This window comes from Passer domesticus, chromosome 5, assembly GCF_036417665.1.
Source record: "Passer domesticus isolate bPasDom1 chromosome 5, bPasDom1.hap1, whole genome shotgun sequence".
In the NCBI taxonomy this organism is placed as follows: Eukaryota; Metazoa; Chordata; class Aves; order Passeriformes; family Passeridae; genus Passer; species Passer domesticus.
Window position 1 is genome coordinate 43,263,748 of NC_087478.1, and position 19,140 is coordinate 43,282,887.

At 39.6% G+C, this 19,140-nt stretch overlaps 1 protein-coding gene across 1 annotated transcript; it reads left to right on the plus strand.

Annotated features, from left to right (window-relative positions):
- Positions 1 to 29: 29 nt before the first annotated feature.
- METAP2 (methionyl aminopeptidase 2) lies at positions 30 to 17,474 on the plus strand. The gene is made up of 11 exons (XM_064419766.1): positions 30 to 287; positions 1,053 to 1,154; positions 4,504 to 4,569; positions 4,894 to 4,996; positions 10,267 to 10,428; positions 12,100 to 12,281; positions 12,364 to 12,458; positions 12,544 to 12,640; positions 13,172 to 13,275; positions 15,451 to 15,566; positions 16,682 to 17,474. Exons 1-11 carry the CDS (start codon positions 131 to 133, stop codon positions 16,932 to 16,934), a joined length of 1,437 nt encoding a protein of 478 aa, XP_064275836.1. The 5' UTR covers positions 30 to 130; the 3' UTR covers positions 16,935 to 17,474.
- The last annotated feature ends 1,666 nt before the right edge of the window (positions 17,475 to 19,140 follow it).

The window sequence follows — 19,140 nt, forward strand, 5'->3', positions numbered from 1 at the left end:
CCGCCCCTCCCGCCCTCCCGGCGGAGTCCTCCGCCGTCCCGGCGTGCCCCGCGCGCAGCCCGGAGCGTGGCGCCGGCCCCGCCGCTCTCCCCGGCTCGCTGCGTGCGCGAGGCGGCGCGGCCGCGGCGACATGGCGGGCGTGGGGCGGGCGGAGGAGCGGGAGCAGCACCTGAACGGCGAGCTGCCGCCCGAGCCCGAGGACAGGGACGGCGCGGCCGGGCTCGGCGCCGAGGATGGCGCCAAGAAGAAGCGCAAGAAGAAGAAGAAGGGCAGAGCGGGCCCCGCGGGTAGGGGCCGGGCGGCGTGAGGGCCTCGGGCCGGCGCTCCGGGAGCGGGCGCGGTGTGGGTGGCTCCGGGTCCCGGCGTGCGGGTGCGGGGCGCCCCGAGGCCGCTGTCCGGCCCCTGGCAGCGGTGTGGGCTAAGGGGGCTGGATCCCCGCGGCTCGCAGGGGCTGGCCGTGCCCGGGGGTGCTGCTGCCGTTCGGTGGGGCCGGCGTGTCCTCCCCGCTCCGGTGTGAGCAGGAGGAGCCGCCGCTTCCCTCACGCTCTCCTATGCCCCGAGGGGCGGTAGGTGTGAGAGTGCCGCTGTAAAAGTCATGCCGCCTGATGGAGGCTCTGCACCCCTCCCAAGTTCTCGGAGAGAGCTGGAGCAAGTCTGGGCAAATAGCGTGAAGGCGCGATGGTTTGGGTTTGTTTTAGCAGGCCATCAGTTAGCCATGATCGTGCTGTGCGTTTATAATTATCTACTTCACGCCCATATTATCTCATAAGAGCAGGCTGCTGCTTTGGGAAGAAGAATTAGTTACCCTGGCAGAAAAAAGGAATCGGAAGTGTCGGGCTAATCTACCTTTATATGTAGGTTTCATTAATATTACCTGTCACTGTAGTGTCCTACAGCCTTACACTCTGGGGCTGCTTTAAGACAGAAAAGGCATTAGGTGCTCAGCTGTCTGTAGGGTGAGTGCAGCGTAATGTTTTTATAAAGCTTTGGGGGTTGTTTACTAACGTGGAGCTAATGTTTTACAGTAAGTCATACTTTAACTTTACAAACAGGACAAGAAAATGATAAAGAAATGGAAGGTGCTCTTGATGATGTAGCAAAACAATTGGACAAGCAAGCCCTGGAGGAGAAAGAAAAAGATGATGACGATGATGGCAAGTATAAATTACATTTTCTCTTAACATTTCCAGTTTCAGCTTCTTCCGAGACTCCCTTTTAACAGACTGTTTACAGATGTCTTGGTTTGATTTTGGTTGGGTTTCTTTTTGGAGAGGTGAGATGCAACTATCTATAGTTTCTACTTTTTTGTCAGTGGTTTTGCTGTCACACAGGTGTACATATACAAATAACAGCAATACAGGCTTTGTTAAAGGTTTGTGTTTTCAAGGATCTACCTACTGAAGGGGAATGTTTAGTTTGAGATAATATAAGCTATAAATCATTCTCACTTGCATTACCATGGCCAGTACATGTTTATGTTCCAAATTATGTCTCTTATTCTTGGCTTAAAACATACAGAGAAAATTTTAGGGGACTATTTTAATTAATGGGTTTTACAGTCTTTACCAGTGACTTGAAACTAGCTCACCTGTAATTATAATTTTTCCTTAAAATTGAACTGGGGGGAGATTAATACATAAGCAAGACACACACCTTGGATGTTGCTTGTGCTATGTGGCTGATTTTCTAAGCCAGAACCTTGAAAGTGTCTGTATTGAAATCCAGACCAAGTCCATCTTTTCTGTAGGAAGATCCAATAAAGGTGCTGTATTTCCTTTGGTTGATTCTCAACAGAAATGGATGTTTAAGAAAACACATTTCTTAAAGTGGTAATTCAGTTTCATTTTCCTGAATTATTATATAAAGTTGGATCAACACTTTGAGCAGTCTACTTAGAAATCTTCTTAGTCCACTTGCTGGAATTTGTCCTTCTGGAATGTAATTTTAATGAATTGGGTATGGAAGTTTTAAAAAATTAAGTCAGAGTGCTGAGTTGTATTAAGTCACAAATTTAACTTTGACCATTACCAATCTGCAGCATCAAGTTTAATGCAGGTACTTTGCATAGAAGTGTATTCTTGTGGTTTGTTTTATGGTGTCTTTCATGTGATGGAGTTAAAATTAATGCAATATGTGCTTTGCCATCATTGCAGCTTGGGCAGAAGATTGAGGAGGGTAGTGAAAACTGTATACAATGGAAAGAAGTCTTGGAATATGTATTTGAATATTAGAATAGTTAGAGTTTATCTCAGGAGAAATAACAATGATAGTTGCAGATCAAATGCTGTGTTCTCTTATCCTTTTTACAGTATTAGTAATTGTACTACAGTATTAGAAAGCATAAAAATGCTATGATTGAATTAATAATCTCTTTTTTTCACATATTAGACTTGGATGTGTTTTTTGTAAAACTGATAGTTTTGCAGAAAAATTATAACTAATTGAAGTGTTTAGAAGACAGCTTCAAAACTGTCCTGGATCTCACTATTCACCATCTTAATTGTGTAGTTTCAGACTTGTTGTTATAAGGCATGCTGCATTAGATTAAAATCAATAAAATACCTACTCCCTTTTTCCTTTTTTTTTTCCCCTTGATAAGCATGTAACTGGGTAACTTTTGAACTCTAGGAGAGATTAGGAAGTGCTCTTTGGATTTCCCTTGCCATGTTAAAATACGCTGATATGTAACATTTTTGCATGATACTGTGCTACGTTATTAAATGGCTTATACCAAAATGGTACAAGGTTGGACTTCTGTTTTGCAAAGATCTAAAATTGCTTTCCTGGTGACAATTTTTTCCTTAGCAGCTAAGTAACCTGAAGACAGACAGTGTTGGTAGATGCAGTAGCTGTGTTCTGGCAGCACAGTCAGTCTGCAGCAGTCCTCAAGGACACGGAAGCACAGACAGGGTTAGTTTGGCTCGCAGCTGGCAGTTTCACGTGCAGTGAGGTATGAAGAAGCTACAATACGCACATAGCAACAACAACAATATTTTAGAAATGCTGGGTTTTTTTTTTTTCTCTTCAGTTTAGGCCTAGCCTTTGAAAAAATAATCCAGAAATCTGTTGGTGGATGAACTGGAGTATGTGTAATTAATTTCTTTATGAATGGTTTGGGCACTGCTCAAGGTCAAGACAAATGTGATAAAATTATCACATTTTAAGGAAATTTATATGCACTGGTAAGGATTTTTGGTTGCCTATGAAATACAGATTAATGAAGAATCTGGTAGGTTTGGAATATGTTATAGATACAAAGTATTTATATTTGCAGTTTTTTACAGAAACTTAAGATACTTAATGCCAAAATGAGCTGGGGAGGGGCGGGAATGACACTACTGAAATTTGCCCCAGCTGCAGAATTACAGCACTCATTGTGGCATAAAATTGGTGATTATATTGACCATCATGAGAGGCTTGAAATCTAGTGACTGGAGCAGCTGGTCAGTGTTTTGGTTTGGTTTTTAAATACAAGCTTCTGCATAAATACACTCAAAATGGAATGCTTTGACTTGATTCTAAAAGTTCTTTTAATTTTACTTCTTGCTGTAGTTGAAAATGTTCAATATGTAGATGAGTAGTACTTGTCTACTTTGAAAAGAGTTTGTGTTTAGGACCAGAAGGTTTAGGTAGCTGATAGCACCTGAAATACTGAGTATGAAGTAAGTAGGGATTAGGTGTAGCCAGATGTGAAATCTGCAGGGTTGTTGTTGCCTCCCAGATGTGACTGTAAATGGTGTGGCTGATTCTTGGTGCATACCTGCTGTGCTCCCTGGAAACCTCCCACTGGTATAGATTCACAGAAAGTTTTGGGTTGGAAGGGACCTTTAAAGGTCATCTGGTCCAAGCCCCTGCAATGAGCTGGGACACCTTCAGGCAGATCACATTGCTCAAGCTCCATTCAGCCTGACCCTGACTGTTTCCAGGGATGGGGCATCTTCCACCTCTCTGGGAAAACTGTTCAGTGTTTGACCACCCTTGTATCTCACACATTCAGTGATTTTGCTGAGAGTGTTGTTTGTGACCTTCCCTGTTATCTCAAGATTAAATTTACCCTGGCCTCATCTTTACTTCTTTGGGGTCTTTACCTTCCCAGACACAGCAAGTTCTTTTAGCTGAGGCATCAGAGGATGGGGTGGAAGCAGTAGTTTCTAGCTTTTTGTTAGCATTTGTGTCTAATGCAGTTGTCTTGTATCCTTAAACAATTCCAGGCATCTATTTGCCTGAATTGAGAACAGAGGAGTATGAAGTAGGACTTCCTGAAAACACTTTACCTGAGCTCTTTTTTCCTCTGTTTGGTGATATGTTTGTTGTCAACTTTCAAAACTATTTTCGTAGGTTTGTGTTTGGTGTAGGGACTGAAAATGCTGATGGTTTGTTAGCATCTGGATGTTGTCTTTTAATCCATTTGTTTCCAGATAGTCCAGATGTTTTTGTGTTTTATTCAAACTTTGGTTCTTTTAAGATTATTTTATGTTCAGCTGAGCACTTTCTTTCCTATAGATGGAGAGGGTGAAGGAGATGGAGCAACTGGGAAAAAGAAGAAGAAGAAGAAAAAGAAGAAAGGACGTAGGTATCAAGCACAAAAGTACAGATTTGGTAGTGTGTGCAAGTGCTGTTCTTGCAGCTGAAACAAATTTAGGGGTGCAGGTTGTATTTGTAGGCTAAGTCTGGGCAAGTTGTCTTTTTTCTGGTATGTTGAAGGCATTCATTGGCCATGGGCATTGGCTAAATAAAGTCATATGAGGGCGTTGTGATACAATGTTGTCTTGGTAGAAGCCCAGATTCTCGTTAAGGGGATCTTAAATAACTTCTGCTGTTTAACTTTTATGGTTGAAATAAGGTGGTTGGTATTTCCAGAGTCCCACGTGTAACACTTTCTTATATCAACAGCTAAGGTCCAGACAGATCCACCTTCTATTCCAATATGTGAGCTATTTCCCAGCAATGTATTCCCAAAGGGAGAAGAATGTGAATATCCACCAACACAAGATGGGTGAGTGTTTTAAGGTGAAGACATAAATACTTTCATTTTGATGTGCTGAAAAAAATATTAATGTGCAACTAAATGGACAAAATGAGTAATGTACTTTGGGTTTTGCCCTTTTTTTTCTTTAACTGGATTATCAAGGAACTCAATGAATACCAGTCTTCAGGCCAGAAATGTTTGTCTTTCCCTACCCTTTTTAATTAAGGTGTAGCCAGTATAGCAGAATTGCTGTGAGGCATGGGGCCCTTGAGACCCAGGGTGCTGACAGACTTTCAGTAGGCAGCTTGTAAGAAAAACCTTGTCTGAATTAGAAGTAAGTGAAGGTTTAAGATTAAGGGAGATGAGATACTATTATGCAGCAGTTTTGTGGCCATTGAGATGCCAAGTTTTAGTTACTTATTTTTTGGTAGAGACATGTCAATCTCCATTTCATTTAAAAGCCTACGTGGTATATTCTGTCCTTGGTTCTCTCTTTTGGAATTAACATGTGGTTATTGTAACCTCACCTGTTTTTGTAACTCATAGTGATGTGGGAATAATGTGCAACTGCACTAAAACAACAACTTCTGGTGGCTCACTGGAACAGAGCTCTGTACCCTTATGTTTTTACAGGAGACTACTATTTCTTTGGGCATTGTTAGAAACTAGGTCATACCAACTTGAATGAGTTTTCCTGATTTTTTTGCTATGTTAGGTGTTGTGAAAGGTCGAATTTTACCTGGGAGAGACACAGGATGCATGGCCCAGAATTAGCTTGAATTGTATGCAAACTTGAATGAAAAGACCAGGTATTACTGAAAATATTTAAACTTCCCAGGAAATATTGAATCAAAGCTCTGAAAAAATAGTTTAAACCAAAGGGAGAGAATAGGTAGATATTTGTATGTCTGAAAGCATTGTCTAGTTTTCAATGACTTTTACTTCAGAATGAAAGTTCTCTGGAGTGTTGTTTTTATTGGTTATTTAACGTTAATGCCTCTTTCTCATGAAATGTAAGTAAAATAAGTAAGGGAAGTAATGCTTCCAGTATCCCCTATAAATTGTGTTCAGATAATATGGTTTCATTTTTGAGATGAAAATTTGCTTTCAAGGAAGCTTCTTCTTTTTCATTACTTTAGTTTGAGCACAGTTTCCAAGATCAGCATGCTGATGAAGTTCTTGCACAGGATAGTCCTGACAGGCTGATCCAGGAGTGATTCTTTAATGTATAAGAGTTAAATAATTAACCTGGGCCATGTTCATAAGAATATTATTTATGATAGCCAGGAAATTAGATAATAAACAAGCATATACATAGTTTATTAACAATTAACACACTATATTTACAACTCTAGTACATATTCAGCTATTGAAGATTAAAGTATTTTCTCTGGTTTAACTACTACTTATTGTAAAGAAAAAGGACAAAAGCCATAAAAACAAACCTCCTTTCATAACAGGATTTAAGTGGGGCATCTTTTCTGTACCTGATGTTCTGCTATGGAGGAAGAATTTGTGCTTCTGAGGAACCTGAAATAGTTTCCTCATGTAATGTGCTTAAGCAAATATGTGCTTCGTTTTCTTCCTAATTTAAATATTCAAATCTTACTATGCTACTTTAGTAATTCCTAATATAAGCCACTACTTAAATTAGTAGCTGACATTAATGCCAGGATATTTCATATTCTGAGTAATTCCTTCGTTTTATATATTGGTGGAGCATTTTTGTGCCATGTCTTATTCATGCTGAGGTCAGTAGGGTTTTGCCTTTGATTTTTTTTTTAAGAGTTGCACTTCTATTCTTAACTGTTAATGTCATGTGCTTTCTAAAGTTACTTCTCATCAACCCACAATTATGTCTTTTGTGTGAGAAGTTCAGCTAGAAGTGGGCGTCATTCAAATTTCAGCCTAAAAAAAAAGCAGTTAATCAATACTTCCATAGACAACAGACTAACAGGTTTAACATTTTTATATCTGCAGTTTTTTGGAGGGTTTTTTTGTGTTCTTTTCTTGCAGACGTGGGAATTTGAAATGATGCAACTGGGAGGGCAGAAAATAAATAAGCAGTATTTCATGATACACCAATTTTGTTAAAGTAGAATTAAGGAATTCTTGACCCTGCCTACTTGTTTCTGTCTCTTTGCTGTTAGAGTGTCACTGACTGGTTTGTTGCAGAAGGTACCTTAAAGTTGAGCTAGTTCCAACCCCCCTGCCTGCCATAGACAGGGACACCTTCCACAACTCTTCTGGGCAGCCTGTTCCAGTGCCTTAATACCTTCACAGTAAAGGATTTCTCCCTGGCTTCTAACCTAAACCTACCATCTTTCAGTTTATAGCCATTACCCCTTGTCTTGTCATTACATGACCTTGTTAAAAAGCTCTCCCTTTCAGGTTCTGGAAGGTGCTATGAGGTCTCCCCAGAGCCTTCTCCAGGCTGCAGGGCCCCCACCTATTCTCAGCCTGTCTCCACAGGAGTGGTGCTTACAGCCATGATCATCTTCACAGCCCTCCTCTACACTCACTGAAAGAGCTCCACATCTTTCTTACCTTGGGTGCCCCAGAGCTCAGTGTATCTCTGCAGGTGGAGTCTCACAAGAATGGAGTAGAGGGGCAGAATCACCTTCCTTCACCTGCTGGCCACACTGCTTTTGATGCAACCCAGTCTATGATTTGGCTTTCTGGGCTCTGAGTGCCCATTGCTAGCTCATGTGGAGCTTCTTGTCCTCCAACATCCCCAAATCCTTCTCCTCAGAGCTGCTCTCAATCCACTGTTCACCCAGCCTGTATTTGTGAGGGGATTGTCCTGACCCAGGGTGCAGAACCTTGCACTTGGCCTTGTTGAACTTGATGAGGTTCACACAGGCCCACCTCTCATGCCTATAATGGTCTCTCTGGATGGCATACCTTCCCTCCAGCATGACTGGATTATCTGGTGAAGATAATTGGGGAAATTCTTTTCTAGGTTTCTTTGATCACTATAACCTAAATCACTGTGTGATCCTGTAAAAATTTGTACTGGTGAAAACTGCAGGCTGTGAACTGGAGTGAAAAGCTGGACCAAATGGCTTGGAGCAAGACTTGCATTTCTTCAGCTGACATGTGACAGGCAGCACATTAGAGGGGAAAAAAAAAAAGCTTGTTAGCTCATGTACCTGTGGGAGGACTTGATGTTTGGTGTGAGGCCTTCATCTGCCCAGCTGATTTTTTATGTGTCCTGAAGTGCTCAGGCCCTAGCACGAATTCTTGTTGTTGCCTCCCTTCCTGAGCTCCCAGGTGGCAGGAGTGCAGCTTTTTCAGCAAAACACTTGGAGTCTGATACAGTGTTTTTACATGTAGAGGCAGTTCTGTCCCCCAGTTGACTTGTGTGAAGTGACTATATGCTGAAATACAGTAAGACAGAGTGAGGATGGCTTCCTGCCAGTTTGCTGGAGTTTGCACTCGAGTCTGTGACAGATGGCAGAGCAGCTGCCCAGACCCTGTCAGCAATTCTTGCTACCAAGGGGTGTTCGCTGCTGGAATCCAGAACAGTCTGAAAGGATCTTTGAGTCTCTGTCCCCGGTGTTTTTCTGCAGTGCACCTTTTCCATCTTCAATGACTTCTGTGCTGGCAGAAGTCCAGTTTCCTAGTGGCAGTGCAGGGGCCCAGGTTTTACAGCACGTTGCTTTCTTTTTTTGGCAGAATTTGCCAGATTGAGGCAAATTGTAAGAGTAGTGTGTGTGTGTGATGCTTGCTATTGGAGCAAGAAACTGCTCAGAAAGTAAATGTGGGATTTCTGCTTTGCACTTTTATCTGAAAAGGAGCAGAAAGTTCAATGGAAACAAAAGGAAATACAAAATGGAAATACAAAATATTTCATATCCTCTGATCATCCTGAGAAAGATTTATGGAATAGCCTATTATCCTCCTTTATCTTTTCAACTCTTTCAAAATGTTCGGTATAAATATATATACTTATAAATTTACATGCAAGTATATATTCTTAGTTCAAAATGCAGAAAAACTCAAGGGCATAGTCTCTTGGTTCACTTGTACCTGTTTTTTGGCTGTAAGGAAAACTCGAAGTGGAACTAAGTTATGTACCTATGAAACAGGTAAAAAGCTACACCTTTGGATTTCAAAACCTAATCCTTTACCCTCTGTGTACTCAGTTGTTTGCTTTGAATCAACTAATTTGCATTAATTTCTAAATTTTAAAATCATTGTATTTCAGCATCTTTGGTCCATCATGTCCACCACCCATTTTCTTTGAAGACCCACATGCCAGCCGGTGTAGCTGTGTATTGTTCTTAGTAGTTTTTGTCTTGCACAGCATGTACAGAGATCTTTGAGGCATCACTAGGGTTCTTTGCACTATTATGTGGCTGCAGCTTCACCATTTAAAGGTGAAGCTGCAGCCACATAAGGGTTATCTCTACTTTTTAGTCAGAGTTTTAAGGGTTATCTCTACTTTTTAGTCAGACTAGCCTTCTAGCTAAGTTCTGACTGTTGGAGTACTTTAATTATGTTCTTGTTTGTGTGCTTTCATGGAACCTTTGTTGCATTGGATTTTTGCATAATTCAGAATATATTCAAAACTGATCTTATACTTAATCCTGTATTAAAAAATATTTATGTATTTGTTCTATGAACCTACCAAAGAGCCAGAGTGAGTGGTGCTCTCCCATAACAAATGTTAATTCACCACCCAGCCCATTTAGAAAGTAACATTCTGGCATGTGTCATACTTACCATGCACTGTGTTAGGTGTTATTACCTAAATATTCTGAGTGTGACTGAAAATAATGCTGGAACTGCAAGCTCTTAAATTTTGAAGATGCTTCTTGCCTGTGTCAGCAACAGTTTGTGGGCCAAGCAGCCACACTGCAGTGCTGAGGTTCATCTCTATGCAGGAACAACACTGTCTGAATGAATAAGATTGTGAAAAAAATAAACTTTTTGCAGGAGTAGAGCCTGTTGCAGTTTTTTTGCACAGCTAAACTTAAGGTGGAATTGCAGGCATTAATATGAATTCTATGTGCCTGTTCTGTGTCTTTGAAAACTTGGGCATACTTCAAGCACCCTGCTTCTCTGGGCCTTTGGTAGGATGTTACTGCCTTTCACAGCTGCTAGTCTGTAGTATTGATAGATTTTTTTTTTAATAGGTTTCCTTTATTCTGAAAATTGTATAAATCAGGATCTTTTCTTACACAGGGGAATGTGGACCTGACTGGTTAATAAACTTTTCAGGCTTTAGACAGAAGTTGTAATGACTTCTGTGATTACAGTAACTTGTCTGAAACATTTCCTTTATTTTCAAGGCGAACTGCTGCTTGGAGAATAACTAGTGAAGAAAAGAAAGCACTAGACCAAGCCAGTGAGGAAATCTGGAATGATTTTCGGGAGGCTGCAGAGGCACACAGACAAGTGAGGAAATACGTTATGAGCTGGATAAAACCTGGAATGACAATGATAGAAATCTGGTGAGGACACACATCTTCTGGAAGACCTCTGCTGTAGATTTTTCTTCATTTTCCAGAGGAGGAGAGATTTAGTCTCAGTTTTGTGTGCTTAATTCACTGTGTAATGAGTGTTGGGGAGATTTGTGTTTGAGGTACACAACCAGTGTTGTGCAAATTATTTCCTTTAAGTTTCTTCTTGCATTTTTAGCTTCTGCAGCCTTACAGGGTCTGGGATTATACTGAATTTTAACTAAGCTTTCAGTGATGTTCACTTACTTTGATTATATGCTTCATTTAGATTTCAGTGCCTTTGCTGCTCTGCAGCAGTGCTGGGAGAAGCAGCAATGGCAGCATTGCAGCTGCTGCTTGCCAGAAATGTCATGAAATGCCATGTGGGCAGTGAGGTGCAGTCTGTGCCGGGGACTGGGCAAGGAGGCATAAAACCAGCATGGCTGTGTATTCAGTCCAGGGCAGGAGGCTTTGGACTCTGTTTAGTCTTCACTGACTGACTGATGTTTCTGGTGGAAACACAGTGGGGTTTTTTATTATTCTCAGTAAGAAATAACTGAGCAGGTAGATTCAGATGAATGTGAATTTGATTTAAGTTTAAAGAAAGAATTAGCCTGGAAATTATTTTGTGACTCTTCCAACTATTACTTTTTCTGTCCTTCAGTTTATCTAGATTGAATATCTACTGTCCAAGTACTGCACTGATCCAGAACAGTTTAGCTTCCAAATTCAGGTGCTTTCAGCCTGGTGTGACTGAGGACTGTGCTGACAAGAGTAGGATAGTAAGAAAGCTAATGAGAGCTGATCCCCAAGGTAACTGTGCAAGGATAACAGAAAGACATAATGTGCCATGAGGGAAAGTAGAAGAAAGGCAGCTCACTAGTCTGGGTGAAACAAATCTGTCTTTGTGGATTATACAGTTTGGCTGTTCTAAGCAGTCATTTTCTCAAAACTTTACTGTTCTTCCTAAAGTACCTTGGACTGTGGGGCCTTGCTGATTAAAATATGCTCTCATTTTTCATATTTCTCTGGCTTTCTTAAAATCAGTTTGGTGCACTGCAGTGAGCTGCAGTTTACCTCATTCACTGACACTGAAGGAGAATGCACTGTTGGATGTGTATTTGTGGATTTGCAGCAGCTAGCATCTTGAGATTAGACAAAACCAAAACACAAATGCTAGTCTCACAAGGTTTTATTTTATCATGTTTACCACTCTTTTTTTTTAAAAAAGGTCCTTTTATAATCCTTTTATAATTAGTTTTTTTAATAAATAAGAGGCTTTACCTCCTTTTCCCCCACTTTCTTTTAAATCACAGCAAATTTAAAGAATGCATGTAATTTGCCTAAACTTTGGTTGTCTAACCTCTGCTGTTCAGGAAGGATGGGTTAATGTAGCTTGTAAGGATAAATATTTTAAACTTAAATTAAAAACAATAGGGAAAGACTCATTTTTGCCCAAGAAAAGGTAGAGGAAACAACACAAAGAGCTGAAGATGGTTGTGTTGTGCCTGTTTTTCAGCCTAGGGTTGTCTGTCTACTTTGCATACAAATAGCCTGTTTTGATATAAAAACATTTATTTTAGTATTTTTCTGAGGTTTTATTCTTGCATTGATTTATTTGAAGTCATCATAAGAAATACTAATCCTGTTCTTTTTTTTCTTCTCCCTCCCCTCTGCTTTCAGTGAAAAACTAGAAGACTGCTCACGTAAGCTGATAAAGGAAAATGGTTTAAATGCAGGTCTTGCATTTCCTACGGGGTGTTCTCTGAATAATTGTGCTGCCCACTACACTCCCAATGCTGGAGATCCAACAGTCCTGCAGTACAATGATATTTGCAAAATAGATTTTGGAACACATATTAGTGGTTAGTTTTCATTTATTAAATAAAACTGAGAATGTTCTTCAGTGCAAATACTATGAAGCTAACTAACTTCTGCTGATTTCAGGTCGTATTATTGACTGTGCTTTTACAGTCACATTCAATCCAAAATATGACAGACTATTAGAAGCTGTAAAGGATGCCACAAATACTGGAATAAAGGTATGATCCTTATGTAAGTAATTTACAAAGTCTTTTTCAGTAAATGTTGTGGTTATTTTCCATTTATATTTGCATTTATTTTCAGTGTGCTGGAATAGATGTACGTCTCTGTGATGTGGGAGAGGCCATACAAGAAGTTATGGAGTCTTATGAAGTTGAAATTGATGGCAAAACATACCAAGGCAAGTTATTTTCTTCATAGGGATGGTTGTTTTAGAAGTGTGTGCCTGTATATAGATTTGTACAAATATTGATTTCAGCATAGGACATTGAAAAGACTTTTCTGCCAGAAGTATGGTGTGAGTCTTGTGTAAATACATGTGTATGGCTGGCTTGCCTTTCCTTTGGAGAAATGTTCTTGGCTTATACTTCCAGGTATTGTATGTCTAGCAGATAAGATGATAAGATGAATGCTAAACAGCAGTTTTGAACTGTACAGATAATTTGATACTTGCTGCTTGGCTTTTTTAATTAGCATTTATTACTGTTGGAGTTGCTGCTCTTCACTGATGAAGCCTTGCTACAGCATACAAAACTAACTTGTGTCGTGGCTGTGTTTGTACAAGATACGTGGATAGTTCTGTGTTTGGTTCCTCTGCAGTATGATGACTCACTATTACACTTTTAGTATGGGATAACAAACCAAATTGCCTTAAAGGCTTTACCATTTGTTAGGAAATTGCCTGTAATATTGTTGTTGTTCTCTTCCAAAGTGAAGCCAATCCGCAATTTGAACGGACACTCCATTGGGCCGTATAGGATACATGCAGGGAAAACAGTACCCATTGTGAAAGGAGGAGAAGCCACAAGAATGGAGGTAAGATGAGTTCTTTATTCCTTCTGTTAAATTTCTCCAGTATCATTGCAAGAATAGTATTTCTATGCACTTCTGATTTGTAGTTTTTGTGATTCTGGTGAATGATTGCAGTGGAGTAACTGCTGCACTGTGTAATGCTCCTGTACAGGAGTAGTTCTTTCTCAGTGGCTTCTTGATTTTAGCCTGGAGTGTTCAGGTATCAAACACTTCCTGAAATTGAAGACTTGGAACACTGCTATTTAAAAAACAAACCACCAAACAAGCCAAAAGAAACCCACCGCTGCTGAAATCTGAATGCTGCAGTAATATTGCTGAAACTGCTTCATATTTATTTCTCAGTGTGTATATGTTATTAATATTTAGGGGTGAACTGGAATTCAGGAAATCAGAGTTTTCCTGAATGACTTGCAGGTCATTCATACTCCTTTGTTTGTTGCTTTTGTAATGAAATCTTCTCTCACTCAGGTAATTCTTGATAAATACATCTGAAGTGTAGTTTTGGATAACTTTTTGTGAGTACTGTTGGATATAGTATTTTTCTTGAAAAGCTTCCAATGTAGTTTTTCTCTGCAGATACAAAATAATTAAGTGTATTTGTAGTTAATGTGAGAGGCTAGTTGAAAGATGTTGTTTGGATAGTGTTCTGGTGCAAGGGAAGGGCAATGGCTGTACATGATGTGACAAAGTACCAGTTGGGAAGGCAGGATTCAAACATGGAACCTGTGATTTAGCCGTCGTTTTCACTGAAGCTCTTGTTCTGATGAGATAAGATTTAAAAGATGGGTGATGAGACAAGAAGCTTTTAATTTTATTCTAATGCTCATCACTAATAATCACCAGTAAGTCTGTTAGGATAGATAAGACTTGTAAGAGCTGAACAGGCACAGGTCTGGACAGGATTTTTTTTGAGGTAGGCTCACTCATCACCCACAACTTGTATCATAGCTGTTGACCTATGATGTGCACAAAAAGACAAAGTTTAAACTATCTTATCTATGAGACTGTGCAAAGGGATTAAGAGTATTGGAAAAGGAAGATAGAAAAACTTGCATCTTCTTCTTAGTTTGACTTAGTTAATGGTTTGGTTTTGGGGAGAAGACATTTTTTAATTTCTTCAGCTTTTGTAGGTTACTTAGGACACAATCCTGCATCATTAAGTATGGTGAGTTTGACAATGAAGAATGTGGAGCATAGCCAAGGTCTTGCTGTACTGTGCTAATTATAGTATCAAACTGCAATCCAGGGAGTTTTTTGTGACTAACTGAGCCTCTGATGGTCCTTATTCAGAAAAACTGGGGTTTTGAGTGAATCTCGTGGCAGCACTGTGTGGTGCTTTTTGAGGGCTGGTTTTTATAAATGAGTCAGTTGAATATTCAGAGACATCTTCAAGAGTTCGTCTTGAATTTGGAGCCTGTTACTGCTTTTCATATGGCTTCTTATTTTGGGCCGGTGACTTTAAAAGTAGCTTAATAAAATAAACAGTACAACTCACAGTGTCTGTCAGTGTTTGATGTCCCAGCTTGTTAAGTCCCTATCACAGTCCTGCTGTTAAGGATGTGTGAATGCACTTGGCAGAAATGAGTTTGTACAATGGCGTTTCAGTTTGTTCTTGGCTGGAATTTTGATAATGCCCTTGCAGATATGTATCACCTTCATTTCTTGAAGAAATTCATCTTGTGGAATAAAAATGAGCAGGTTAAGGGTATGTACTAGCACCTGTTACCAGAAAATTCTTGCAGAAATTGGGCAGAAAGTTCATCAGTGCAGTAAGTGTCTGTAATCAAGATCTATGTGCTATGTCTAAACTATATATTTCCTAGGACTTAATCTGAGTAGCACAGAAGTACTTCCAGCTAGCAAATGTAGTTTCTTAGCTATGTTAGATGTATGCCTTGACAATGTTTTAACTGCAAGGACAAGAAATTGTGACTAGAAACATGCTGATGCTTCTGGCTTGAAATAAAATGCTGCTAATGTAAATAGTTGATGATTTGGAGATACCTGTAACTCCAATGTCTGAAACATCCATGCTGAATTTTTTTCTTCATTGATTTGACAATTGAATCTGTTCACATTTAATTACTTGTATTCAGAAGTGTAATACTGAGATGTTTTATCAGAATGACACAATGTCACATTTTCATATTGCAACATGTTCCCTTTTTCTCTCCTTAGGAAGGTGAAGTGTATGCCATAGAAACCTTTGGTAGCACAGGAAAAGGCGTGGTTCACGATGACATGGAGTGTTCTCATTATATGAAGAACTTCGATGTCGGGCATGTGCCAATAAGGTTGGATTTTGTTGGTGTATTTTGATAAAGCTGCCACCCCCTTGGGATTCAAATTTGATACAGTGCATGTTCTTCACTAATTAAAAGGCTGTCAGAGGACTGGAAGAGCAGTACTAGCAATATTTTTACAAAATACACTCTGATTGTTAATGTGGAATAACATGGAATTATTTCCAAGAAACTGAAAATGGATAAAATACATTTTCAGAATACAGTCTTCCTACCATTATTTTAAATGGTTAATTACAGATAGATTATATTTGTGTATTCACTGTGTATTAAATGTATGGTGGGTTTTTTAGTCAGCATCTGTACTGTAGTTGTGTGCCACAATCTTTGTCTTCTGCTGTTCCCAGAATCTATTATGCTGTTTGCGCTGTTTTATTTTATGGATGTTTTGAGAGTTTTTAGTTTTTGTTTTAGTGCATTGCTGTAAAATTAAGAAATTCCTCATTTTTAGTTTCACTGAGTTTGCATTTTGTCATTTCTAGAAGTGCAACATATTTTCTGAAACAAAGACTACTCTGGTCAGAAACATAGCAGGCAGACATGCTTTTCTACAGCACATACATGGAATGTGAGAGAGGATGGGAAGAATTAGACTAAAGATGGCCGAGGAAATTGCTTGACTGCAGCTAAGCTTAGTTCTTAGAAGATCAATAAATAAATACTTTTTATGCCTGTATGTTGTAAGAAGTATGAATAAAAAGCTTACTGAGTATTTGACTTCAGAAGTGAAAACTCAGCATTTTAAACCACCAAGCTTCTGTCAAAATTATTTCAGATTACTGACTACTCTGAATCAGGAAGAATTGTGTTTTTCTTTATAAAATGAAATGTCCTTTTATTTTTTTTAAGAGATAGGGACAAAAATCTATGTTTAGTTTAGCTTGCAGATAGGTTCACAGTCAGTTTTGCAGGAGAAGAGTGCACTTTATTTTCCAAAGAGAACATGTGGTTGATGTAGAAAGACATCCCAAGCCTAGGCAGTCTGAAAAGACCTTGCAATCTAACCTTATTAGTTGGTGTGTTTTAATGAATGTATGAATAGTAGTGAATGCATGCTGGTGATACCCCTTTCTTCTCCAACACATTGTTTGGTTTTTCCCTCCAAGGCTTCCAAGAGCGAAACATTTGCTAAATGTTATCAACGAGAACTTTGGTACTCTTGCCTTCTGCCGCCGGTGGCTGGATCGCCTGGGGGAGAGCAAATACCTGATGGCGCTGAAGAACCTGTGCGACCTGGGCATCGTGGACCCGTACCCGCCGCTGTGCGACATCAAGGGCTCCTACACGGCGCAGTTCGAGCACACCATCCTGCTGCGCCCCACCTGCAAGGAGGTGGTCAGCAGGGGCGACGACTACTGACTCACAGCCACCTCAGCACCTTTGTACTCCAGGCTTTCTTGGAACATACTATACCAGAATTCATTTGCAACACATTGTCTGTTTTAACAGTGGACTGATGTTAATACTTTCCGTATTTGGAAAGGAAGGAATTTAATCTAAGGCAAGTCTTCTAATTGTAACTAACCATGGAAAAAGCTTTCAGGCCTTTAGAAATATTTCAAAAGTTACTTACTTTTTCTGTTCAGGGAAATACGTGCTATAAAGCTCAATTTTTAGTTTGGAATGAGTTATACATTTTGTTCTGAACATTTATGATAAAAGATGCTTTTCAAATATTTATATGACCATATTCCTACTTGAATGCTTTGAATGACTACACCTGATTTCTGCGCCCCGATTCCTCTATGATATTGCCTTTTAAACTTCCTGGAATCCATTTTGTAAAAAATAAAGATAAATTTTCAAATCTGAAAATATATATACTTTTTAGAAGTCTGGTTATGATTCTGGTGAGGAGTCCACTGGGAAACTGCTCTATTAAATATTTTACAAACTTGATTTGCCATTTCTTGTCTTGAAACTGGACCTTGTCTTACCCTTCATATGGAACTTGGCCTTTCATGCTTGTTTAATTAGTCTTGTCAGTGCTGGGATACAGGGCAAGAAATCATCAGCACTTTACAGGACAAAATGTGACAACTACAGTAGAGGTGTGTAGTAAAGGTTTTGAGTGTTAGTCTTTAGTTTAGACTTCAGCTGTATTAGAACATGTCAAATGCAGCTGGTGCTCTCTGCTGCTGGTGGCATCAACATGCAGCTTCGGGCTGAAGTCAGCTCAGTCTTAGTGTAGGTGCCTACATGATCTTTGCCATTGGCATACCCTCTTGCACAGGTCAAATTTCATGTGATTTCCTGTCTTTTTAAAGTTCACATATGATTGCACAAGTGGTGGGGACAAGGAGAGCTTTATTTTTGAGTGTTAAAAGTTGCTTTATGCAGGCAAAATAATCTGGAGTGTTTGATGTTTTCTTGATGTAAAAAGTCATTATCTGACTTCCTGCTGCAGTGAAATCTGACTGTTGAATCTCATTTGTAAAGGTAAACTAAATCCAGTGGCTCTGCAGGCCCATATGCAAAATGTCTTCCAATGCTGTATCTTTATCTCATTCCTTTCATATTAAAATTTTTAGTAGTTACTGGTGATAAAAATGCTCTGTTAATAGGCCAGTAACAGTGCCTTAAGCATGAGTGCTTAGAAAACAGACCCTTCACCTGCTCCTTTATAGTCAGCCTGTCTCTATAGAAGAGTTCATATTGACTTTAAAATATCAGTTGTTTTCTCCTCTTGTCTATGTGAGCTGCAATTTAGAGAGCAGTGTCATGTACTGCCTACAGTTTAAAATAATAGACACTGGTGGGTTTTTTACCCCTGTTACAAGTATAGTTCAAACTCAGTACTGGTTAAACTTGCAGAAATGGATGAAATGGGATACTCAAACGTGTATTTCTGCTGTTGCTCTTTGGGAATCTTGGCATCCCAGCAATGGGTTTTGATTTATGCAGCTGTGTGGTTATGAGTCTCAGCTTCCCAAGAAACAGTAGCTAGTGTGGGTGCTTGTGCATTGCAAAGCGAAAGCTGGCACTTGAAAGAATCTCTGCTGGGTACATTGCTGCTGCTATTTTTATTTATGCTAACAAGACCATACTCTTCTGCACTTCTGGATGTGACACAAGCAGGTTCTTGTAGCCTGGCTGGCTTCCACGTCACCTATTTTTGTACAGAGTTCGCTAGAAACAAGACAAATTGTTTTAGTTCTTGCCTGCTTATTAAAGTGGCAATTTCCAGGGTTTTCTCTCTAGAAGGTGCCTGTTTAGTAGTAACTCAGTGGACTTGGTATTGTTTCTACAGCTTAAGGCTTTCTTAACTTCACTGGTAGTAACTTTAAAAACATTTGGTTTTGCAAATCACTTACGTGTTTTCTTTTCTTTGTTTTTTGGGTTTTTTTACTTGAATATAATAGACCCAGACTAGCAGAGGTAGTTTGGACTATGGCCTCTTTAAACTTTTTAATTTGCTGGCTGTTTGTTAGTTCTCATGTAGAGGCTGATAATCATGTGTAACAAGTTGAAGTAGAAATGACTCAGAAAAATACTTGCAGAGCGTGATAATTATTGCCCATAAATTTAACTGGGTGTATCTGCATCCAAGCGTCCTGTGCTGCAG

What these genes read in the sequence shown, in the direction of transcription:
- METAP2 (XM_064419766.1), top strand. Translation starts at nt 131, where the DNA reads ATGGCGGGCGTGGGGCGGGCGGAGGAGCGGGAGCAGCACCTGAACGGC. An exon ending in TTTTGGAACACATATTAGTG is followed by an intron (nt 12,282 to 12,363) that starts GTTAGTTTTCAT and finishes TGCTGATTTCAG; the next exon opens with GTCGTATTATTGACTGTGCT. An exon ending in TGATGGCAAAACATACCAAG is followed by an intron (nt 12,641 to 13,171) that starts GCAAGTTATTTT and finishes TCTCTTCCAAAG; the next exon opens with TGAAGCCAATCCGCAATTTG.